A 27,063-nucleotide genomic window follows, 5' to 3' on the forward strand; every position below is an offset into this window, starting at 1 on the left:
TTGGTCCAAATTTAAGCCTAACAGTCTTATTCTCTTAAAAATAACAGAAAACACATCAGTGCTGTGTAATTAGTTCACCCTTTCTTAACCCAAATCAAGTAACATCTTCTTAAAAACAGTGCAGTGTTTTGTCTTTTTTTTTTTTTTTTTAAATCTGTGTTGCTCATCCATCCAAATTTATGTGCTATTTCATGTCCACAGTCACTTCTGTAAGCACTAATTATCCTTGTTTTTCATTCGGTTGGTTACGCACATTTGCACTGTACTACTACTTTGTAACAAAGGTTTATAGGATGCATGTATCAACGCTGTCACCACACACTAACCTTCAGCATAGTAAGAGTCAAGAACATTAAAAAAAAAGGCGTGAGGGGGCCTAAAATTAAAACGATTCTGGGTTTCATCAGTGGCGTAAAAGGATCTGGAGCTGTAGACTGTGATCATCAAACCAGCTGTGACTGATGATGAGGTCCAGATGTTTCAACGTGAATTTAAAAAAAAAAGGGAGAGAGAGAGAAGAAGCTGTGATTCATCTAAAAGCGTGTCCTTGTATGAACGTGGTCAGAGGTCCTGGTGATTTTTCTGGATTGTGACACTGGACCCGGATGTGAGTCAGTTATTTCCAACAGGCTCACAAGTTCAGTCATGTTGTTAATAAAAGACATCCCTTCTTTCCGAGTCCATCTAATTAAATCGAGTGACTTGCTCAACTTTTTCAATACCAGTGGTTGCTCTGATATGTCTTTTTGAAGTAAAAAAAAAAAAGAGAGAGAACTTCAGAGAAATCTATCTCACATTATTATCTCATTTCATGTGCCACCCTCCTCTTTCCCCCCCTCTGTTACAATCTCTTCACACTGTCACGACTCATCTTTCATCCCGTCGCCCGTCTGATGAGTCACTCATGTTCGTGATGGTGACTCACCCCGGCAGCAGTCCCACAGTTGTTAACCTTTCTGGGGCTGATGAGCAGAGGTCAATGTCACTTATCTCAAAGGGCCATTTCATCGCGTTCAGCAGCGGCCTGAGAGTGGGCAGCGACATACAGGAATAGGCCTCTCTATTCAAACACTGTATTGTTCTGCACTCTCTGAGCTTCTATTCTCGTCTCCCACCCGACTGCATGTGCACACTTAAGGATCACATATGTGCAGAGCTGACATAGATGAGAATACTGCTGTACTTTCACATAGATTCTATAGATGGATTTCACATGACGTATGCATACTTAATTAGGCAGCTGTGCGTGCAGAGCCGGTGCAAAACAAAGCTTGTTTACCTAGCCAACGCGTGATATTGCAAGCTCGAATAGGTTCTTGTTGTGCTGTCGGCTGTCAGAATCGAAGTAAAGACAACCCTCATTTAAAATTTTATTCAATAGCTCGAGGTAGGGTAGCCACCCGTCCCGTAAAATACGGAATTGTCCTTTATTTGACAATTAATTGTTGCGTCCAGTATTGACTCAATACGGGACGCAATTTGTTCCGTATTTTCATAAATGTATCATAAATGTCTGTCACAGTCATCAAAACTGTATAATGAATAAAATAAAACACAGGAAATATTAAGGACAGCCAATTTCATCTTAGTAGAACCTACGTAGTGAGGACCCAACGTGACATACAGCGGATGTACCTCAGAAGCCAGCATCTGCGTCTTTGTTTGCCTGCCTGCACGGTCCTGTCACAAGTTGCTAGTTACAGACTGCTGCGCACTGCACCGGGGCATTTAAAAATGTCTAACCCCGAAACTCCACCACGTCCTCCTAAGAAACGCAAACGTCTGCAGATGTACAGATGTGAGTGGCTACGTGCGATCAACCGGGATAACTGGTCGGAGGCACAAATAAAGAATGCACGGCTTTGCAGTGCACATTTCATTTCAGGTAAACGGTCATTCAATTTTGATTTATATTTGTAAAATCCTTTAAAATCATGGAAATGTTGCATCACCCAATATAAAAATTAGATATGTAGAGAAAAGATCCCGTGGCTAGCGCTTTATATCATTATCGTGCGTGTGAGCGATAATAGGGTGTTTTGTCATTATCGCCATGAATATGTTTGTTGACTTAGCCTTGTTATTTTGCTTTACGGGACTTTAATAATTATAATAAATACAATTTTAACAGGTCGTGCATCTGACGATTCAGACAGTCCTGATTTCGTGCCTTCGGTATTTCCTCACAGGCGTGACAGAGCCAACAGCACCAAAGCTAAGAACAAAATTGACAGGTAATTTGTACACTCACACCACGTTTCTGATACTGGATGGTATGTGAGTTCTTGTACGTGACCGCAAAGCACGAAATTAACAGCATCAAGGGATTTGTATGCCTTTAAATTCTCTTTCATGTAACGCTTGGCGAGTTGATTAATAGATGTCCGGCCACTGAATATTAGGCCATTGCCTCATATCCCGTAACCACTCTTGTTGCGGCAATGAGTACGGGTCCTGTAGTTGCGTACCTGCACTAAGTGTCAACTTGTTTAAGTAACGGGTACGATCGGCAGCTGACAGCTCTTCAAGGTACGATTTCTTAACAATAAGTTTCGGCTGTGCCATTGTCTTTCTGCACCGGGTCTGCGCGCGCATACCGATGATGATGCTTGTGTTAGTAAACACTGCAAGCCGTCTATTCATTTATAAACATATTGTGGCACTGGAAAGACATAAAACTCTTTAATCTTGACATGATGCAAAATAACCATAAGCAGCCAAAACGGCTTTCGGGTGTTAAATCTATTTTTAAAATGACTAAAGATACACAGAGGGCTTGTAAAAAAAAATAAAATCAACACTTATTATCTCATTATTGCTAATTTCAGCTTGTGACTGAGAAGCAATTAGCCACCCATTTTTTACTAACAGCAGAGAAAGATGCTCAGAAAGATGTCTGCTGCTGAAAGCAGCAGACAATTAACAGAGCTGCAAATGTGCCAAATCAAGACCTGGAATGTCTCAATCATGTGAAACCACTGATTGGAATCATCCCAACATATTTCCAATAATCACGGCAGCGATTGTGATCATATTTACGTCATTTTGTTATATTTTCAAATCCACATGTGCCCACATCTACAAATACACACACCTCCAGTCAGATGGTTACGTATCCGCTGTGGAAAGTGCATAAGCTTTCAATTTTACCAAACAGCATCTCATTTACTGAAACCTCTAAACATTAAATACGACAGGTAGTAATTCCAGACGTGAAAAGAACACAGTTGCAGTACAGGTGTGCCAGAATAGAAGAAGGGCTATAATAGAATGGAGCGACTCCGAGCCAAACATGATGTCATTCACAACAAGCCAAGCTAACTGTATTCGGCAGCATCGTGTTGGCAGCACTGATGAGAAATGCAAGCAGATCATGATGGATGGTGAAATATTAGGTTAGAGCTATGGAACCTGTACTTTGAATAATGCAATGTTTCCTAGAAGTTCCCTCAGCTGACAGTATAACAACCAGCACAGAAAAAAAAAAGCACACAGACATACGCTGCAGAAATCAAATGCTTTCGCATATGTTTTCGCTAGCGAACACACAGCTCTATAGAAAATTACAGCACGCTTCTCTCCCACATCTGTTTAACTGTACAGACATGAGCAGAGAGCACAGGCTCAACTTGTCTTCCATAAGTGCTTTATAATCGCCCTCTCCTCAGGGGGAGGTTTGGGCTTTTTTAACGTTCAGCTGGCCACAACTTTCCAAAGCTACTGTTATTCTGCCAAGTCTAACACAAAAATCGCACCGGCAGAAATGTAAAGCTCCTCTTAATGTAGCAACAAGTTAAATACCTTGATTTGCACCTGGAACCGAGTTTTTATTGTGTCACCCTGAATGCTGAATTAGTAGCGGCGGTTTGGTGCAATTAGGTGGAATTCAAAACAGTGAATGTTCTGGTTTTGTAGCTTTTAGTAAGTGCCAAGTTCACCTTTCTCAAATACCTTAAGCTGCGTTTACCCCTAAATTTACAAAGAATCTACTGTATGACATGCTGATTCTAATTATAAATGACCAAACAATTATAATGCACTTCGGTCAAATCTGTTACATCAAACTTTGCATTCCACATAGAACAATATTCTTCATTTTTGAGTGCACACAGTTATCATTCTTTTTACCCTGTATTAGTGGAGCGGTCCCTGTCTGGCGCACTGAGTGCTTCTATTTTCAGGAGTGTTGGTGTAGCTCCACTGCCGAACTAAAAAAACCTCCAACACGAAAGAAAGGCTTTTAAACTCCTCATCAATCACCTCCCTGACATGTCACTTACAGTGCTGGATCTATTATGTTACACCACCTCTGATACTGAGAAGACAAAGTCGAAAAAGGTCCATCAGTTACATCAGTAGCTCTCCTAATCCATAACCATCAATTTTTGCCTTCTCTTTCTTTAGCGTCTCATCTGCTAGCATCCATTATGTGTCCCTCGTGTAATTCCTCTTCAGGAACAAGTGAAGGAAAAAAATTTACATCCACATTCAACTTAACAATCTTTTTTAACAAGTAGCTCAGGGCCCATAATAATGTGAAGTGGCACTGTGACCTTAAATGAGCCTGAAAAAATACCAGGATGTTAAAATACAGTACTATCTGCTGCTCTCACAATCCTCTGCAGAAACCTTTATCTCAACAACCAACGGCAAACTAAATTGCTCTCAAAGGCTCACAGGAGCCCAAAGATGTAGACTTCAGACAGTAAAATGTATGATAATTTGTGTCTGTTGAATTTATGAGATGGGACCTGAGGGAGTTTCTGTAGGTTCTCCTGAGATGTCCTGGAGCAGTGTATTGGTAAGCTCTAATAAGGAATCCTGGGACAGACTGTCTCCTCTAACAGTAGATCTGATGTTTACTCAGATGGAATAACCTTAGCTGACTTACATCCCCTTTTCACTCAAGCATACATATATGCACTACAGCTGCAAAAATATCAGAAAAATGATTTAATTAATGCCCAAACCACTATATTTAGCATCAGGTTGAAACAATGTCAGATTTCAGGAATATTCATCAATCCTCTACCACTTAATCTGTCCTTTAGCATCAACTAGCGTATCTTTAATACAAATGATGTACATGCAGCTCACACAAGATCTTTCCTTTCATTTGTCTCTTCACTATTGAATCTTCTTTCAATTGTCTCCTCCCTATTGTATCTTCTTTCAATTGTCTCTTCCCTATTGAATGAGAAAATAATCGACCTGTCACTGCTGAAGTAGCTCTGCTCTCTGCTGCAGCAACTTTCCACACAGCCACTGTGTTGCACTTGATTAGATCACTGGACATTATGGCTCTATGCCTGCATATGCTGTATAGTATGGACATGCACTCATGCTTGAATACATGCCTACGTGAGAATATGTGCCTCAACTGTCTGTCCAAGTATGCGGGCACGCATGCATGCATGCATACATGTGAATGCACCTCTGTAAGTCAGTGATTGTGTTGCATGTCACAGCCCACCCAAAAGCCTACAAGTTTCTATGTGTGCAAATGAGGGCGTCCGTTCATGTGTGTCTGTGAACGGTGTTTTGGGCCTGCAGAGCTCTGCCCCTTACCTAGCCCTAGCAGCGGGTGGTGCTCAACAAGTGCCCAACTGTTGTCATCCACACAATGGCTTTTATAAACCAGGAGCTGGCACAGGTCCCTGGCTGTCATGTCGGCTGGGATCTCCACAACCTTCCCCATGCCGTCTTCACTGAAGATCTTCACAATCTGCCAGGAGAAAATAAAAGATTCAGTTAGAACAAACAGAGACCACATGAAAGTAGTTTGATAAACACAAGAATACTGTTTCAATGACACAAACAACAACAACAAAAAACACTTATACAAGTGTCCTTCATATGCGACAATTCACCAAAAACAAAGGCTGCGCATAAAATAGGATGGTGGTTTACATATGACTTTTCATGGTTTCCCCACAGGGTATACAAAGTTGTGATCTTCTCATTTTTAACACAAATCATTTTTGAAAATTCTGCCTGATAGATGGGTGAAGCCAGCAATTTTCTTCAAACACTGTCATGGTATTTATCATATAGAACTATAGCACACACAGGCCTGTAATTACAGTACACAATAGAGAAGAACATAGATTCAAGACCATGTAGTAATTGCGGTGGTAGAAATCATAGACAAGCATTTCTTTTAGCAACTTGTTGCTGTAATATAAAGCAAATATATTATAGTGTAAAACAAGCATCTGCTCTTGCAAACACAATCCAGATGGGTATATACAGTACTGGAGTTGAAAATTATAGCTCCCCAAGTAAATGTATACAACTATCGAGATACAAAACATGACTGTAGTTTATGTTGTTACAAACCCAAATTCAGAAACACAAAATTCTTCGTAAATTTGGATTAAATCTTACACATATTTAAATTTAAATACTTAACACACACTCCAACTATTAAAATTCTCCCGATTTTTTTCCCCAACTCAAAAGAAACACCTGCTTTCATTCTGTTTCCGGCAATAACGTTGACTCAAGCACAGACCCACACATTTATTTGTCAGTATAATCTATGTACTTTTCGACTACAATGCCTAATCAGGTGCTCAACAGATAAAACTTATGAGACAGACACCCATTTCCATACAGACATCTGACGTAGATAAGCTTTTCTTTCACCACGTAATCCAGAAAATATAACTGCCATCCCTAATGTGGTAAATCGTTCTAAATATACTTAAACCGAGTGTCCACAGGTTGTTATTCTGAAGATGTCATGCATTAACATTCACAGGATCCATATCTAATGGCCCACAGAGAAAACTAGAGCAGCCCATTAAGCCTACACAGGAATTCAGCCTGCTAAGCCTTCACATGTAATCTATGCATGCTTCCCACATAATATATCATGACAAAGAAATTCTGTTCTCTTCCTGAGCAAAGAACCAGCTTCTAGCATCTCAGTGCGCACAAACCAGGCCTGAGGCAGTGTACCCATCAAAAAACGCTCAGGACGAAAGAGCCTCAATCATTCAAAGCTGCTGACGTATCTGACTCTGTTTTATTGCTCTGCTCACATCTCGAAAAAGACAAATTGTCTTCGGCCTTTCAAGTATTTACACGTTCCATTTCTTGCCTCTGGTTAAGCATGGCAGTACTTCAAAGAGAGCCAGTCTTAAATTGTAAAAAAAAAAAAGAAAAAAAAAGGAGGCATAGAGAGGCAGAGGCACACAAGGAGAGATAAGAGGCACAGAAACAGCAGTCTTACCTCCACGGCCCGCAATAGGCAGCAGTCCGGGGAACACGAAGGCATTTTTTGGAGTGAGTCCGGCTTCACATAAACACACACACTCACTCACACACAGTCACTGAGACAGAAAACCTTGTCGTTCTGTCGCCCTGTCTCCTCCAGGAAGAAAGATACAAATCTGAACGCCTACAGCTGACAGTTGTGCTACCTGTCACACAGCTAGTCCTTCAGTCTGTCTGCAGGCCGCCGGCTCTGTCAAAAAAAGGAAAACGAACTGCCTGTGTGACCTAAAGCCGGTATCTGTGCAGCACACAGAAACAGTCAGCGATCGGATGGCAGCAGGTACAGTACAGTGCTTCCAGTGCCGGCTGAGTCTGACAACTATCGTTTTTCTCTCTCTCTCTCTCTCTCTCCTTCCCCCTCTCTCTGTCTCTCTCTCTCTCCCTCACAAAGGGTTATAGCCTCAGCCACGGGCTCTGAGGCTCACTGAATCAAACCACACGCTCACCAACCAATCATAAAGCTGCAGCGGGCTGATGTAATCATTCCCACACAGACCTAGGCGCGCACACATAGACATGCATGCACACACGCGCACACACACAAACACGCACACACTCCACTAGACACACAGACGCACAGTCATGCACAGACACAGCCAACTTTTTCAGACCTCTCGAAGCTCTCTGCTGCTTCAGTTTCTTTTCAGAGCTCGACGCAGGAGAAGGGTGCGGGGCAGCGAGGAGGTAATAAAGGAGGAAAGTTTGTTGCTTCTCTTTGCCTCCAAGTTTTCAAGTGAGGGGTTTGTTGCCTTGTATGTTATTTTTTTTCCTTCTCCGCTTCTTTGCCTCTCTTTCCTCTCCCTCCCCATCCTCCCTTCCTGTGGCTTAACCTTGAACTCCCCAGTCAGATCTCGCTGCCTCTTATGGCAGCAACAAGACTCATTACAGAGCAAATGAAATGAAACAAACCTGGAGCAGCACTTGAGTGCTCCAACCTACTACTCCTCCCCTGGTGGCTCGCTTTGTGCCAACATTCTTTCTCTCCGAAGAACAAAAAAAGAAAAAAGAAAAGAAAAAAGGAAAGCTGGAGACTTTTGCACACATTCACATGCACACACAGCCCCACCCCCAACCCCTCTTTTTAACTCTGATATTTAATACAGCATCAGATGGACAAAAGCTCTGACACACCCCGTCTGGGAGAGGCGAGAACAGCTTTAAGTTGTCCTGAAGAAACTTCTTTTTTCCTTTAGTTTTTCAGGGGAAGTTGAGGGTGTGTGTGGCTGTACATGTGTGGGTGAGGTGTAATCCAGGAATGAGCACAGTTCGGCAGAAGGAAGCAGGAAATACTGGCAAAAGTGGGAGCAGTCAAGGAGATACAACTTAATTTACTACACCGGGGAACTTTCTGGGGGGAATGAGAGGAAGGAGGGAGGGGACAGGGGAAGTCTGGGGATTTGAGAAAGGAGAGAGAGAGAGAGAGGAAAGAGAGGGAAGTGAGTGTATGATTGCACATGCACACAAGCATGTATGTGGGAGTGTGTGTGGGACAGGCAGAAACAGGAGACAGACGGATGTGAGAAGCGAAGGAAAAAGAGTGGGAAGCAGAGGGAAGCGAGAGAGAGCGAGCGAGAGACACTGTCTGGTGACACACTGCAGCAGAATGTGTAGTATGAATGCGTTCTACTGTTAACTACACATCTAGCCTGCACAGCTGTCTCTGTGCTACCAACCCCCCTCAGTGCTCCAACACTCAGACACACTCCCATGTCTACGTCACGGTGTGCCAGCCAGCGGGGGGAAAGCCCCAACAAGGCTGCGCTCATCACACACGGTGCAGCGGAGGTTTTCTGGTCAATCGTTTCACAAGCTGACGCGGAATTATCTGGGGGAAAAAAAAACAACAACTGGGGATGTTATCTGCTTTTATCCAAACAGACACAGTCATTTCAGGCAAGAACATGAAACCAGGAAGAGGCAATGCACACACCCAGTTTGGCATGAAAGGTTCAATGGGTTCAATGTGGGTTTTCCATTAGACAAAATTGTAACAGGATTATCATACTGCAGAGGTGGGATTATCATACTGCAGAGGTGGTGTCAGGTCTTTGTTTTGTCACAGCTGAGACTGAAGTGTTGACAGTCAAGTCCAAGTATATCTCATTCGAGGTGTGACATAATACCCGGCGAAGGAAGCCGGTGATTCTGAATTTGGAGAAACTTTAGAAATAATAATATTCAAAAAACAAAGATATATTAATATAAACATAAATATGGGAAGAATCAACCTCACTGCCTGAAACAGCAAACACTGCAATCCTATTTGACACAGAGCATTAAGTTAAGCCCTGTTTAATTATATGGTTCAGTATTTAGCTGCAGTTTTCAACCGAATCTAATGTAAACAGAGTCGGATCTTTACACACCAATGTCAACTGGAGGTTAATTACATGTTGTCATGTCAGACATTGGGGTTTGTGTGTATCATTAGCAGCGTAGTATCAGCATAATTTAGTCGGAACAAATGCTCCATTTAGAGCCATTTACCTCCACAAAATCTAATACCACGGCAGAGTATAGTGCACAATGTAAAGGATGAAACTACTACACGGAGGCTTGGCTGGTGAAAGAAGAAATCAGGATAAACAGAAGACAGCTGGTAGGAAAAAGAAGTAAAAAATAATAACCAGCTGTGGCTGGAGCAGCATGAATAATAAGTAAAGTGTCTCCTTGACATAGCTAATTTAAAAACCCCCTTACAGACATCTTTGTCTGGGAGAGATGCACCTGAACTAACATCATGTTGTGTTGTGTTTTCTGTCACAAGAAGAACAAATAAATCAAATGACTAAAAATATATTAATTTGGGCAAGAGCTAGTAGTTCATTAGCTGAGGAACTGACAGCGGAGTGATATCTTTCAACTGACCTACTCTACTTTAAGACGCCTTCTTAAAGGGAAACCGTAGATAAATGAGGTAGGAATAGGTGAGAAAGAAGACAAGGAAGACAGACAGAAAGAAAGACGTCTTTTAATGCTTTTAAACAAGTCCTCATTTAGATGGAGAAGCAGAGCAAGGCCTCTCAACCTCTCTGATGACTCAGGTCTGATAACTGCCCTGTGATGTAATCCCTCAGGGAGAGACTGAAAGCTTCAGGCAACACACTTTCACACAAATGTACGCACACACTCCATCAGACACACAGGCACCCACAGATACCCGAAGACACACACACACACACTCACATTACTGAACACACATGCATTATATTGTCAATTCTGAATACATTACAGTTTCTGCACACACACAGTCCTCCCACAGACACACACACAAAGACAGAAACTAGACAAGCACTATTAGACAAAGAGAAACTGAAGTAGGTACACGGGCATGTGTGTGCACGCCCAGCAGCTGACATGTTCACACATCAATCTCTCAGAGAATTGGCTGCTGGTCTATAAATAGTTCCTCTGGTATTACGTACACATTACAAGCCATTACATCAGACAGAAGTTACTAAAAGACTATTAGCCATTAGGCATACAAGCCCGCACACTTTAGGATCCATTACATGTGGGCAAGGTTGTGAAGCGCTAAAAAAAGCAGCAACCTGGATAACAGCTGTATCAGAGACTTTCAGACTGCTCTGGTCACATCACATAAATTCAACATCAAACTCAAACCTGATGCCTGCCCTCGTGTCAGCACTTCCTGGAATATTCAAGCAAGAGGGGAATTCTTTTCTATTAACTCACACAGGGGATTTTTTTTTTGAGAGATAAGTCTTCAGGCTACGTGCAATTATGGCCGAACCCAACCTTAACCACAGACTTTCAACGAACTGTAGCGCTTGAAACCCCAACATCAGCCTGGCTGAGCTTCCTGGTAGAACAAATACATGATATTTGTAGCAAAAAAAAAAACCCCAAACATTCCTCTATATTTCCAGAAGTCATACAGTATAGTCCTATAGGATTCATTAATATCGGGGTTAGAATAATAATTTTACTGAGAGAACTAAGGAAATATCAAATGAGACTATGATTAGGGAAATGGGCAGCGTGAAGACGAAAGCAATGTCATTTGAAGTATAAAACATTACATTGGTGATTATAAAAGCAAAATCAAGTGAAAAAATAAGCTAGAATTCCACTCTTCCAATCCAATGCACCATTACCGAGGCTTTTTCAGTTTTCTTGCACAAGCATTTACTTGTCAAGCTACTTGCAAGATTCTGGCTTTTAGTAGGTCATCAGTCGTCCCGATGCAACACTTAGCTGTATCTGCTGTCTCTGTTTTACAAAAAGCCCCACATGTTTCCAGGAATGAAGTGCAGCCATTGATAAGCTGATTTGGCTCACATCACCCACCCATGCTCCATATTCCCACTAACAAGTAGCCTCTATAAAGCCCCTCGGACTGTAATGTGGTGCTGTGTGTGGTCTGGGCTGCCCCTGGAAACTGACGTCCGGATGATGAGATGGAGCCACAAAAACCTGAATGAGCCTCGGACAATTGGCCGTCCCTGCTCAGCGCCTGTAGTCAGCAGGAGTGGGAGGCTCTAGCCAAGAAAACTCTGCTGACTCATGAGGAAGGGACACTGAACTGTCCCTTGTCATCCAATTACCGTGTCAAATTAAGACCCAAGATATAGAGGTCTATCTGGGCTCGGCGAAGCAAAAGAAGGCAGAAAGGGATTTAGTAGGCAGAGGACAGAAGAGGGAAATGAGAGATGGAGGGATGATATTTAGGAAAAATGTATAAAGAGAAACACAGGAGGGAAAGACTCCCAGTGCACGCAGACAATACAGCGTCATGTACAGTGGCAGGCTGCCATCAGACCATACGCTGTACATTGGGCCGTTAGTTAGCCCACAGAGGCCGCTCTGTCTGTCAACAATGGAGGCTCAACACCCACTCAGACTCACAAACCTAAAGGTTGGAAGATTCTGGAGCTGAGAGGAGTCAAATTTAATTAGCAATGCAGGCCACATAGCGCAAATTCAGGTCAGACCTTTGGACGAGCCATAAATAATATTAAACAGATGTATCTCCAACAAAAGGCAGACATCTGAAGGTAGAAGCACAGTCAAATCTCTTTTCTAGTGAAGCTATGGTTGAAGTGCAAATGCTTCTTCTTAGCTAGAAGCTTAAAAAAATTCTCAGAAAAAAGCTGCCCACCCACATGCATTACAATGCTCTTTCAGTTTTAGTTCTTCAGTTCCTTGGTTTCCGACCCCGATGAATATTGCCTTTTAGTGACCACACTTGCACAATCACATCAGTTTTTCAGTTCTTATCTGATGTTTTTCAGTCAGTTTAAATAAACACAGGTAGCTCTTTGTACTAGTACTTTTCCGTGTTTACTTTGACTTGATTTGCACATGTTCGGTCTACTACGACACGCTTATTAAAGGCCATCTCGATGGAGTTACGATGATGCAAGAACAGTCTATTCCCTTATTTACTGGAATACCCACTGGGCAGCACCCTGCATGGAGCCAAATATTTTACCAACAGGAGTAAAAGTGGAAGCGAATGCCTAATTGTGCACCGGGGCTGATTGCCAGCAAACCCTGGGTAGCAAATGTACTTTCAGACCAGCGCTGATTTGGACCCTATTGTCCAATTACAGCGGGAGGGCAGAAGGAGGGGGCAGGGAGATTATAATTGGGCAAACAAAGGGTGACATCATGGGCATGAGTTTGGCACAAACTGGAAATGGTCCACTTGTTGTATGGATCAGGGAGAGCTTAAACCACCAATGGAAATGTTTACATTTGATATATTTGAGAAAACTTTCATAATACTGTTGAAACAGACAACAAAGGAAATAAAAAAACTGAGTTGCAAGCACATTAAAATCAGAAGGCACCAGTTTTGATAATTGTGCAATTAAAAATACTGAATAATATGTACAGTGCAAGTAATAAAAGTAGCAGTCTGGAGAGAACAGACGTACAGGTTCTTCTGTGGCATGAGTGCGGAGAAGGACATGTCACAGGCCAGTACAAACAATCACCTTCCAATCAGAGGAATCACAGTACAGTATGTGCCTCAGCTCTGTACAAACTGTCCCCAAAAATGGAGAGTTTTCTCTGCAGATGTCAAGATCACAGTGGCTTCTGTCTGTCACTCTCTCTCTGATGATATATTCCCACTGCCAGTTCTTTGAGTGGGGTGATTGTTAGATTTCTTTGTTGGAAGCCTTTTTAAAGTAAAAAAAAAATAATAATAAAAATGTGAAGGCTGAGGGCCACAGTTTAATTTCTAATGTCAGTTTTTTTGTGGTTTATAGTTACATTTTATAACAACCAGACATCACAAATGAGAAGATTTCTTTGCTTTTCCTCATGACTTGACGACTCTCTTTTTATAGCTGGAGCCGTCTCCTTGATTTGACATCCAGTATTAGCTGATATGCTCATTTCTTTAATAACCTGATTAACTCGGTACAGCTCGGGTAGATAAGAAACTGCTTCCTGTGCACTGAATGCTTAATATAGTAACCAAATAATCTAATCAAACGACTCCATGTAATAGATTACTGCCTCAAAAAAACTTTCACAACGCTGCTTAATTAAAATATCCCAGGTTTAGCAGCATTTAATTTCTCCCTTTTGCTTATTCCTACGTCTTCCCTCCTTTTCTGCCTCCTCACAGCAGCAGCAGCAGCAGCAGCTTCAGAAATCTGAGCTGTCCTACTTTCCCCAGACAGAGACATAGAGAGGGAGAGAGGGCGAGGACAGGGGGAAGGCAAAGAGAGAGGGAAATGCAGTCTGCATGACCTACATGAGTGCAACAGCTCTGTTCAGCCTTGGCCAAATGAAATGCATACAGGCAGCAACACATAGCTCTCTTTGTGCAACATATGGACCCAAACAAACCCAGACGCAAGCATAAACACACCTGTATTCACACACACATGTGGCTGTGCGCTGCAATAGGATCTGCTGCTTTAAAGGTCACGTGCGTTGAACAGAATTATACCTCAAAACTGTGTCGTCATGTATTTGCACACACACTCAATACTCCATCAAATATAGAGACAGCAGCGGGGCAGAGCAAACACTATCAGGGATTCCCATTAGTTGCAGGAGTAATGGGATCTCGCCCTTTTAGCTGGGAGAAATTTGTGGCTTCTAATCTTACACTGGCCGCCTTCTGGGACAAGGAGTGAAGGATGGACCATTAAAGGTGCATCATCCCTGAGCGCCTGGGTGGTCCCATCAGGCTCCCATGGAAACACACTTATTTAGTTCAGTTTAATGCAGGGAGGAACTGAAGACGCAATTAAAAGCTAATTATTATTTATTATGCAAGGCTTGTGGTTTTCTAAGTCAGTAAAGAATTCCCTAAATAGAGAAGTCCTTATAAATTCATCACTTAAATATTAAGTGTGATGACACAGTTTAACGCTGGGATCAAAGGCATCCACGTTCATTTACTTGACAGCCTGTACAATTTAATTACTGCCATTGTTTACGCTTGCTCAGGACTCTACTTGCTCTTTCCTGTTTTCCTGTGAGCTTCAAGATAATAGTACATTAAAATATAGTTGAAAGTGCTCCGAGCACAAAGACAAAACAGTTGAGATCAGAAATGTTGTATGTAAATACTGCACTCTTTTGAAATTGTTCAAAAATTCCATGATTGTGTTTTATAAACTCATTGGTACTGTTTTCTTGCAGCACCACTCCATAAAAAGTGTATTTGAAGTAAACTACCATTGCCTTTCTGCTTTGGGATGGTAGTTTAGCGATGTGGATTCCACCAACTTGACATTACATTTTGCACATTTAAACTGATTTTCTTTATTTTATTTTTTATTTTTTGGCCCTTTTCACCTTTATTTGATAGGTGCAGTGGAGACAGACAGGAAAAGAGGGAGAAGTAAAGTAAAGAGCCACTACGTTGGGAACCAGCCCCTGTACATGGGTCGCCCAATTAACCCGTTGAGCTACAGTGGGTACGGAAAGTATTCAGACCCCTTGAAATTTTTCACTCTCTGTGTCATTGCAGCCATTTGCCAAAATCAAAAAAGTTCATTTTATTTCTCATTAATGTACACTCAGCACCCCATCTTGACAGAAAAAAACAGAAATGTAGAAATTTTTGCAAATTAAAAAAAGAAAAACTGAAATATCACATGGTCATAAGTATTCAGACCCTTTGCAGCGACATTCATATTTAACTCACATGCTGTCCATTTCTTCTGATCCTCCTCAAGATGGTTCTGCTTCTTTAATGGAGTCCAACTGTGTTTAATTAAACTGATTGGACTTGATTAGGAAAGGCACACACCTGTCTATATAAGACCTTACAGCTCACAGTGCATGTCAGAGCAAATGAGAATCATGAGGTGGAAGGAACTGCCCAAGGAGCTCAGAGACAGAATTGTGGCAAGGCACAGATCTGGCCAAGGTTACAAAAGAATTTCTGCAGGACTCAAGGTTCCTCAGAGCACAGTGGCCTCCATAATCCTCAAATGGAAGAATCTTGGGACGACCACAACTCTTCCTAGACCTGGCCGTCCAGCCAAACTGAGCAATGGTGGGAGAAGAGCCTTGGTGAGAGAGGTAAAGAAGAACCCAAAGATCACTGTGGCTGAGCTCCAGAGATGCAGTCAGGAGATAGGAGAAAGTTCAACAAAGTCAACAATCACTGCAGCCCTCCACCAGTCGGGGCTTTATGGCAGAGTGGCCCGACGGAAGCCTCTCCTCAGTGCAAGACACATGAAAGCCCGCATAGAGTTTGCCAAAAAAAAACACATGAAGGACTCCCAGACTATGAAAAATAAGATTCTCTGGTCTGATGAGACCAAGATTGAACTTGAAAGAAAGCCAAGTCTAACAACGAAATCCTGTTTCACCTTTTGTACGTGGGTAAAGCAAATTCTTCTTTTGAAGAAATTGGAAACTTCATGCTCTTAAATTAGATTACAGGAATGGTCATTTGAGAGGAATCAAATGATTTAAGGACATCTAACTTGTTAACTTAATTGGGATAAACTTAATTCAACCGCATGTTTAAATTGAATGAACTCATTTAAGTTGAGCTGGCAATTCCATTTTTCCAGGTACTTACATGCATTTTCATGCTACAGTGAAATCAATGCTTCTTCTGGCTGCAGGTAACTCAGTGGCGGCGGTGATGTTGACTTATCTGCTTTTACTGGAAGTGTGTTCATTATTTAGCGAGCAGCAGGATAACTCTAATCCAGTATTTTGTGTCATAAATACACTTCTCACACAATAAGCTCCTCTCAGAAGGTCTTAATTTCAGTGGGGGCTTTGATATTTGTGACTGGTCCAGCTCAGGGTGCGTTTTTCTAAGCAAATCCCACAGATATTACTCTAATGCACAAACTTTTTTTTTACATAATCACAATGGTCATTGCACAAGCTATGAGATGCTGCTCTGTTCCCAGTTGGCTTTTCCCAGTGCCAGTTTTGAAGACTTATTTATTTAAACTAAGCCATTACTCAGACTAATCATCCCAGCCCACCGTGTTATTAAACAGGCCGCGTGTGTGTGTGTCTGTGTGTGTTTCTGTGGCAGTAGCAGGTCTAGCTAGCTGGTCGAGGCATGTTTCCATTTAGCAGCTTGGGATAAATACGACGCTGACACATGAGATGTTCCAGACTTAACCACAACCTGCCTGGCTCTCCTCCAGGTTGCATTTGTTCAACAGCAGCCAAACAATTTGTATTTCACAGCAACTGAATGCTGCAGATCCACTCAGTCACTCACAATGCACCGTGTGTGTGTGTGTGTGTGTGTGTGTGTGTGTGTGTGTGTGTGTGTGTGTGTGTGTGTACTTGTTTCTGCTATACCGGTGGGGACTTTGACCTGACTATTTGCTATAAAGGTGGGGACTTGTCTTACGGTGGGGACCTAAAATGAGGTCCCCACGGGTGGCAACACCGTTTTCTTGGCCATATTGTTGTTAATAAAAAATGTAAAAGTGCAAAAACGTTTGTTTAGGGTTAGGCATTGATTTGGTGATGGTTAAGGTTAGGGTTAGGGTATGGGTTAGGAGTTAGATATGAATGGGAGTCAATGGTAAGTCCCCACCGGTATAGAAAAACAAACGTGTGTGTGTGTGTGTGTGTGTGTGTGTGTGTGTGTGTGTGTGTGTGTGTGTGTGTGTGTGTGTGTGTGTGTGTGTGTGTGTGTGCATGCATGTGTGCCTTAGGCTCTGAGACTGGATGTAATGTCAGGAATAATGAGGCCAACAGGCAGGCATGCATCAAATATACACACATGGATGCACGCACGCACAAGCTCAATAAAACATCCAGAACGGCGGCGTAATTTATATTCACATCAGTTACAAATAATCACAAAGACATAAACAATCCAAGTGGCATAAACAGTACAAATCACACACATGTCCACCGTGAACATATAAACGTGACTATCCGGCGATTACACAATACAACAAGTGCCTGTATGTGTGTGTTCTACGTTTCACTTTAAGATCCATTTAAAAGCGGGCGGGCTGCTGGAAGAGTGAGCCAGCAGATTTCTGGCGCTGTGTCACCTTTGATCTCTGCACAGTGCGGCTTGCAGAACACATCAGCATTACAATGAGAAGCAGAGCCGCACATAAACATGCTGTCGAACGCTCTCACAGACGCGCAGTATCCCCCCGCTCGTAAAGGCAAACGTACACGCTGAACGCACGCGAAAGGTACGCACACAATACACAGAACAGATCCTCATCACAAACACACCCCGACTTTTAAATACACACACTCCTGCACACGGCCACCAGCGTTCCCACACATTGAGGCCAACAGTTTGGGCATCGACAGCATTCCATTCTGCTTTTACAGTGGAAAAATCTGCCCTTTGACCCAGAGTATTTCCAACATTCAGGAAGGCAGCAGCCAGGGAATGCTGTGTTTCAGTGCCGAGAGAGCAGGAGGAGGAATGGATCGATGCCCATTATTTATATATCAGGTGTTTCTAGTTAAACGCGGCTGCTTTCTTTGCAGCAACTAGAATAGATGTTAGGCCTGTTTTGTTAAATTGATAATCCATTCTGACTTCGGAGATAAAGATCAACAATTTGCCGACACCACTTGGCTTTGAGGTACTTTATTCTTCTAGAGCTGCTTGTGCATTTGTTTGCAGTTAAGCTAAACTACACTAATCAGGTCAGCACAGACATGACGACAGATTTCCGCACACTGTTCTATTCATACTACATGACTACAGTTGCGTTACCCCTAATATCGAACACTAGGGTGGTCCTCAAATACACACTAAAATTTAAATGTCGACTTTTTGTGGGTGCTTCGTAACAAAACAGTTCATATTTATAAGAAAATAATTTGTGCCAAATATCTTTAAGATACGACCAAATTTGCCACTGTTACATGAGGTGTGAAAAAAATCAGTGCTTGAGTATACAGGTGATCAGACGATTAGTATATAATATACAAATGCAATAGAGTATAATATGAAGTCTAAATTTAAAAACATTTATATTTAGGCACTTGTTAATGGTTACAGAAGAGTTTAATAAGAAATCAAAGTTATAATGAATTCAGCTGTCTTCTCTCTTGCAGTTTGCTCTTCTTTCTCATGCTTCACCTTTTTCATTAACAGCTCGTAGCGATGAAGAGAACGTTTCTCTTTTTCTGCAAGTACTTTGTCAATGCCAACCATGAAGCCACGTCGTCCTGGTTCACGTTGTGCCATAAGGAACATTGTCTCACGTACCACTTGTGTCACTGCAGTTCTAATTTCTAACTTCTCATCACTGTGCAATCTAAAGTACCACTGGAGAACCTCACCCCATGTTGGAAGCCTATTTTCAGGCAGTTCATCCATGGGGAAGCCAATCAGTCACACACTCTTCTGCTTGCGTGTTGCACATGCCATCTTCACTGTTGTATGAATCTCTGCCAGTACTCGAGTCAGTACTGCTTGTGCTGTACTATGAAGGTAAATTTGTTTCTTTATTCTTCAATCGAAAAAAAGTTGCTCCAATCGCGAAACATGTTTTCAATCAGAAAAAACTTCACTTCAATCAAAAAAACGTTTTCAATCAAAGAAAAAACTTGTTCAAACGCAAAAAACCCATTTGAAACCCAAAAAATCGCATATAAACACGTTTTTTCTTTGCTAGAATTTTCTTTTTTTTTTTGTTGAAAATACATTTTTTGATTGAAGTCATATTTTTGGATTTGAGCCATATTATGGGTAGGACATTTGTTTCTTTATTACTCAATGAAAACAAAAGCAGCCCCAACCTCAAAAAATGTTTTCAATAAAAAAAAGGTCACTTCAATAATAATAAAAAAATTCAAAGAAATAAACGTTTTCCCAATATAAAAATATTTGAGACTAATAAACAAATGCATTCGAACACGTTTTTTCTTTGATTGAAATTTTTTCATTATTGAATTCAGTTTTTATTTGACTGAAAATATATTTTCTGATTGAAGTCATATTTTTTGGATTTGAGTAGGACGTTTGTTCCGTACTAAAGATATAACTTCAATCAAAAAAAAATATTTTCAATCAAAGCAAAAAAAGTGTTCGGAGTATTTCGACTTTGTTTTGGCATTCAAACACCTTTTTTTCCCGATCGAAGTGAAAAAAGTTTTGAAGCCTGTTTTTTGCGATTGAATCATTTTGACACAAACATCCCACAGTGGGCGGATGCTTCTCCATTGGTCGGGCATGTTTGAGTGACAGGTGTCCACACCAATGACGAATCTCTCTCCAGAAGAAGCTGGCTACTTGTGTGCGGGGATTCCCCGCACACAAGTAGCTAGCTTCTAGCTTCTTCAAAACAAAGTCGAAACACTCCGAACATTTTTTTTTTTGCTTTGATTGAAAATATTTTTTTTGATTGAAGTTATATCTTTTGTGATTGAGTAATAAAGAAACAAACGTTCTACTCAAATCCAAAAATATGACTTCAATCAGAAAATATATTTTCAGTCAAATAAAAACTGAATTCAATAATGAAAAAATTTCAATCAAAGAAAAAAACGTGTTCGAATGCATTTGTTTATTAGTCTCAAATATTTTTTCTATTGGGAAAACGTTTATTTCTTTGAATTTTTTTTATTATTATTGAAGTGACCTTTTTTTTATTGAAAACATTTTTTGAGGTTGGGGCTGCTTTTGTTTTCATTGAGTAATAAAGAAACAAATGTCCTACCCATAATATGGCTCAAATCCAAAAATATGACTTCAATCAAAAAATGTATTTTCAACAAAAAAAAAAATTTCTAGCAAAGAAAAAATGTGTTTATATGCAATTTTTTGGGTCTCAAATTTTTTTTTGCGTTTGAACAAGTTTTTTCTTTGATTGGAAATGTTTTTTTGATTGAAGTGAAGTTTTTTCTGATTGAAAACCTGTTTTGCGATTGGAGCAACTTTTTTTTCGATTGAAGAATAAAGAAACAAATTTACCTTCATACTGTTCTTAGTTAACTAAGAAGTCCAGTGGTTATGTGAACAAGATATTTGTCATTTCTTCATTTTCATGTTAGTTGTATGCTAAGCACAAGAGTTCACCATTACGCCAACCTTATAATAATATGCTTCTCAGGGGAAAAAGAAAGTGTTATGTGACAGTGGTTAAACCTTTCAAAATCTCCTGAAATTTCACTCACATTACTTTTTCTCCAAGAGGAACAAAAAAATCAAAAAGCACATTTGAAAAATTTAACTTGATATTTTAGGACCACCCCATCGAACACAGATACCATACGGAGCTCCTGTGGATGTTTGATGTGACTTTGCACTTTTCATACAACAGCTGGTTTCAGCTTGACCTTAACTTTCCACCGTATTTGGGCTCCATCAATGGAAATCTCATTTCTACAAATCAAAGCACCTCCAAAGTCTGACAGCAGCTACTTTATTAATTTTTTGTTATTTTAATGATGAATTAAAAAGTTGTGGATGACCAAGGATCTACTTGTACAGTACGAGCATTTGTTTTAAGCACCATTGGTTTTTCTGGGACACGTGTCAGCAGAGTCCACACAGATTTCACATGGATGTCTGCGCAAACAATCGCAGATTTGGGGAGATGATGAAACTCAAATGACACTTTCCCTTGCAGATATACAGAAAGCATGAACTGAACTTCTAAAGTTCTATTATACTCCCTTGTGAAGGTGCACGCAGACAGCTGCGTGGTTATTATTCTTGTGCAACACTTCCACAGGATTCATCATTTCAGCACTTTCCATTTCTATACAAGCTGCCATGCTACGCATTCTGGTAGCATTGCAATGTTGTTCGAAAGACGAGGTATCTTGTTGGCTGCTTCTCATTTGCATAAAGCTGAGGTCTCACTCCCAAACAAGTTGCCACGCTGGTCAGGTTTGAAATCCAGAAGCAGATAGCAAATGAATGAAGAGTTCTTCCAATTAGGCTGGTGTTTGCACTGTTGTAGGAGGCGCAGCCTTTAATAGTTTCCTGTTGGAGAGCTCATATTAATATTGCATCATAATTCTGCCGAGTTAAACAGCTTACAGTTCTCAAAGGCAGCTCAACTGCTTGCATGGCCCTATGGACACTAGGGCTGGCCCGAATAGCAATTTCTGGGCTCAGATCGGTTTGTAATGTCCAACGGAAAGCGGGGTGCGGAAGTGCAATCCCAATACTCGGATCTCAAAATAAATATTCGGATACCACCGTCACAACCGAATATTCGGATCCAGCCCTAATGGACACATAACATTATAACATTTTTGTAATTCACAGAAGTCCACTGGGATTACATCATTCTTTAAACGAACAGTAGGTCATATCTGTGTATTGTGTAAATGCATACAACTTCCAAACATGCACACTACTGTAGCCCCTGAAACGTATGTATGTCATGCAGACCCTTGCATACTTGTGTACCTGACTGTAATGTTGCCCTCTGCTTGTATCTTCTGATTTGTGATGTGTTACTTTAACAGCAGATAACAGGTCAGTGAAATATTAAGAGTTTCAAGTTAAAATGTTAAGTTTTAATTTTTGGCTACTAATTTCTTTCAGCTACTTTGTCAAACTGCCATTAAGAGTGAGCATATACAACAATTATATTTTGCAGCATATCAGAGGTCAATAAAGCTGACATTACTACTTGCAGTTCAGTAAGCTTTACTGGAATGAATTTAAAAGGGAAAAAAGACTATTAAATGGAGTATAGAAACACAATAGAATGTGAAAAAGTGCAACAAGCTAACATTGTGAACTTGCTTTATATTTAGTGATTTTTTTAGATTCATTTAAATCACATGATTTCTACAATTTGGAGGCTTTCAGTGTCATGAGCTCAGAACAGCACACTTGATACTGGTGAGCAAAATGCTTTTTTGATAAGTAGATGTCACAGCTTTGAAGTCTGGCTGACTCAACTGGAGGCAAAGTCATGTAGACAGGGAGAGAAAGAGGTGAGGAAAAGTGAGATGAGATGGAAAAGTGATCAGCAGCACCATCATTAGAGCAAATGCTAATGATCCCTTCGGGGACACTGTGGCACAGAAGTTGCCAAGAATACAATCCAGACAAGGAACAGACAGAAAGTGATCCTAAGGAAACAGAACACGAGCGACCTCGTGCTAAACTGAAATGACAGCCTGACACTGCAAACGTGCAACGATATTTTTATGCTGCTCAAAGATACGTATGAAATGGCTCTACTATTCTGTGTCCTGGTTATGGGTTGTACATATCTCTCATACTGTACATGCTGTCTCCATTTTATAATCTAATACTATAAATAGCTGCAACATTTGCATAACCCGTATTTACATACACAGCTGTATTCATTTTCACATGCTGCTGCAACTATCGGAAAACACGTGACAAGATCAGGTGCAGTATTTGTACAACCCTGAACATATTTACATACAGTACATAGCAGCCTCTGAGTGATGAATAAAAACAAACCTTATTTTGTTAATGCGAGAAATTATGCTAGCAAGTTTGCTTGAATCTACACGATACAGAAAGCAGTAGAACTATCTTTTAGTCAGGCTTTTTTAACTAGACGATGCTGGCACTGAGGACCAACAGCCCATTTGCTAACAATAATAGTGCCAACCTAATCTCCCCAGCTTGTCTGGCACCAGGCACTATTTTAGGTCTCTTAGCCTACTTCATCATGTGCAAATAAGCATTCATCTAGAGAACTAAATTGTTACAGGACTATACCCACGGTGCTCTGGCCTCGCTCAACAGGAATTCCGACTAAACTGAAAGTGTGGAAAAGAGGACCAAAAAGAGGAGCGACAACAGAGAGACACATGAAGATAAACTATAAGATACAGTCCAAGACACGCAGAAATAGTGCAGCCATTAGGTCGATAATGAAACCCAGACTGGAGGGGCAGAGGCAGGGCGTGGGGATCCTGCCATACTATAGAGCAAAGTGAGCTGCAGGACATTCAGTCCGAGTACACTAAATCCAACAAAATCTGGCAACACAGCGATCAAATTGGTGTTCCCACACTAGCACCAGTGGGGCAGCTATGGGAACACAGTGTCCAAGAAAGCAAATAATATCACTCTCTACTGCATTACTGAGGGCAGACTGTCAAGAACCTGGACAGCCGAAAGTTATTGTTAAGAAATCGTACCTTGACGAGCTGTCACCTGCCGATCGTACTTGTTACTTAAAGGCATTAGAGGAGATTTAATTTCCTATGACTCTGAACGTAACATGCGCACATACAACCTCCCCCCTCTTAACATTTACAAAGAAACGCCCCCCTCCAGAAACTTGCGTAGCACTTGTGAAGTTGTCTTTTACGGCTGGGTCCCCCTGGATCTTTAGCTGCCATTATGTAAAAAAAGATGAGCAAAACAAGTCGCCAGCTAACTATGAAGCTATACCAAAGTAACACATACAGAAAACATGTAAGTCCAAGGTGTACGTAATCTACGTAACTAGGCCTGAGCCGGAAGATTTTTGATTGACAGGAAAGGGAGCAAACCAAACGCCTCGGTCCGAGCGCTTTGATTGGCTGATGTTTTTCAGGTCCTGCCATGTCCACAGTTATTTTTTTTTAAAATTCTTTTAGAGACCATACACACAAGTCCACTAAAGGTCAGTATATTCATTTTATGTGAATCAGACAAATTAAACAAAAAAAAACATCCTCCATAATGCCTTTAAGCAAGTTGACACTTAGTGCAGGTACGCAACTACCGGACCCGTACTCATTGCCGCAACAAGAGTGGTTACGGGATATGTGGCAATGGCCTAATATTCAGTGGCCGGACATCTATTAATCAATTCGCCAAGCGTTTACATGAAAGAAAATTTAAAGGCATACAAATTCCTTGATGCTGTTTATTTCGTGCTTTGCGGTCACGTACAAGAACTCACATACCATCCAGTATCAGAAACGTGGTGTGAGTGTACAAATTACCTGTCAATTTTGTTCTTAGCTTTGGTGCTGTTGGCTCTGTCACGCCTGTGAGGAAATACCGAAAACACGAAATCAGGACTGTCTGAATCGTCAGATGCACGACCTGTTAAAATTGTATTTATTATAATTATTAAAGTCCCGTAAAACAAAATAACAAGGCTAAGTCAACAAACATATTCATTGCGGCAATGACAAAACACCCTGTCACATGCACAATAATGATATAAAGGATTTTACAAATATAAATCAAAACTGAAGGACCGTTTACCTTGAAATGAAATGTGCACTGCAAAGCCGTGCATTCTTTATATGTGCCTCCGACCAGTTATCCCAGTTGATCACACGTAGCCACAACTGCCTTTGATTTTGTTGAAATGGATGAGCCCCTCCAGGTATTGAATAAAACTTTAAATGAGGGTTGTCTTTACTTCGATTCTGACAGCCGACAGCACAACAAGAAGGCGTATTTAGCGTAATATGTGTATATAATGTGTATAAATATCCCGAGTTGGCTAACTAAACATACCTTCTGGTAATCCAAACGAAGAATCTGAGTTCCTTCCTCATGGGAAAGTGACCTAGTTCAGAATAATTCTTGAGTATGTCTGCTGCAACTGTCTTCACCAAATCCCAATAAAGATTTCCTGTGAGATTTAAATCCTTCAACTACCAATACCACTCTAGAATATTCTAAGATGTCTTGTGAAACCCAGTCTTAGTAGACAATGTGATACGTAAGCATGGTCTTGTTGCTGGAAAGCCAAATGTCGTCCCCAAGCATCATCTTATTCAATGTCAGCATGAAATTAGCTTCTGAGATTTCCTGATATTTGATCAAATTCATCTCGTTTTCTACTTATTATAGTTTTGCAGTACCTGATGAAGCCAATCAGGCCAAGAACAGCATTCGGCCACCGACATGCCTTACTGTAGATAGGGTGTATTGTCATCTTCCATCTCCAGCCATATATACTGATAAATCACAGGCCTAAAGAAGTTCTTATTTTCTTTCAACACTTTGGAAAATATGATTACAAAACAGCTATGGATTATGTAAATGGTTTTAAGAAATTTTGAGCTGATTTTTATGTGTTTGCTGTGGGTCAATAGAGGTTCCCATCTTTGAGTACCTGAAGAAGCCCTTTGGTGTGAAGTTGTATCTTACTGTACCAACTAAATATCAGTTACTGATTAGTTCCTGATGTCAGAATATCTTAATGTAGCTCTTTTATAGTCACTCAAGCTATTGTTCCACTTGTCTCCATAGAAATCTGGTGGTAGTGGTGGTTAAGATATTCTTTCTCCCTGGTCAGGTAGTGTGACCACTTTATGTAAACCTATTAACTAGCGAACTGCGCTTTCAAAAATATCCTTAGAACAATTTATTGCACATGCTACCTTTTTGGATCCATTGCTTATGCCCGGACATTGCCATTTTTCTTAATTTTTTAAGGTAGTGTTCTTGACTTTGATACAATATTAAACTATAAGATGCAAATCCAAGCATGTAGAAAAGAGAATTTGCAACTGTAGTACTAATGTTAGCGTTCATGCACGTTATGAAAGCTTGGGGCATTATTAACCACACTTGATTTGCAACTGTGTGTCTTTATAAGGAATGCTCCTTAGGGGGTTGAATAATTTTGAAACTGCACTAGTTATTAAAATTAACATTTTGTGTGGAATTTAGAAAAAAACCCTTGTATTATTGGTTACATTCAGCTGTTTAAAATCCACTTGTATGTTCAATTTATTCCAAACAACTTAAAAGTTGTAGATAGTACTTAAAACCCAAATTGGCACTGGGGGCTGAATAATTTTGGTTGGAACTGTACTTTATCATCCTGTAGCTGTCCAACCAAATACATGTATTCATTCTGTTAATTTCATTATTCCTACACCTACAGATCAGGACCAGGTCATAATTTTAGCACATAAACCTCCTCTAAAATTCTACACAGCATCAAGCAAAGACACTACTAATTTCAAATAAAACAAGCATCTGTTTTAGATTGCCCCCTTTCAAAGGTGTACAGCTGAGATGACGAGCTGGAGCGAGGACGGCTGAGAGTGAAGAAATGGAGGAAGACGGAGGAGGGAGGACGGTGGAGGAAAGTGAGGTCATTGGGAATCATATGGCCATGTCAAACAGCTTGCCTGGTGATTCCTGACAGCTCTGCACTGCATCCTCATGCCTCCTGCACAGAGGCCAAGCAGCGAGGTAAGGAGGAGCAGAGGGACACATGTATGAGACTCTGTCAGAAAGCGCCTAGAGGTTGGAAAATTCAGTAAACTAAACAGAGAAACTTCTCAACAGCAGGCTGGCTGCCTGAGCTGGTTATGTGTAGGGCAGACAGAGACAGAGTGAAACTGAGATAAAGGCGGAGAGAAAATATGACACAAAACAGGGCACATATGGTTCAAATGATTAAG

General features: G+C 40.9%; 1 protein-coding gene across 4 annotated transcripts in view; it reads right to left on the reverse strand.

The window, feature by feature from the left end:
* The window catches only part of grb10b (growth factor receptor-bound protein 10b), a 75,712-nt gene that overhangs the window by 11,220 nt on the left and 37,429 nt on the right, over positions 1-27,063 (reverse strand). For 3 of the 4 annotated variants that reach the window (XM_051957002.1, XM_051957001.1, XM_051957000.1), the window contains exon 6: positions 5,569-5,725. In XM_051957002.1, coding sequence (XP_051812962.1) covers positions 5,569-5,725 — 157 coding nt within the window. Of the gene's footprint in view, positions 1-5,568; positions 5,726-7,237; positions 7,709-27,063 lie in introns of those variants that run through there. The other variant, XM_022205204.2, reaches the window with a different exon arrangement.

Source organism: Acanthochromis polyacanthus, chromosome 12, assembly GCF_021347895.1.
Source record: "Acanthochromis polyacanthus isolate Apoly-LR-REF ecotype Palm Island chromosome 12, KAUST_Apoly_ChrSc, whole genome shotgun sequence".
Taxonomy (NCBI): Eukaryota; Metazoa; Chordata; class Actinopteri; family Pomacentridae; genus Acanthochromis; species Acanthochromis polyacanthus.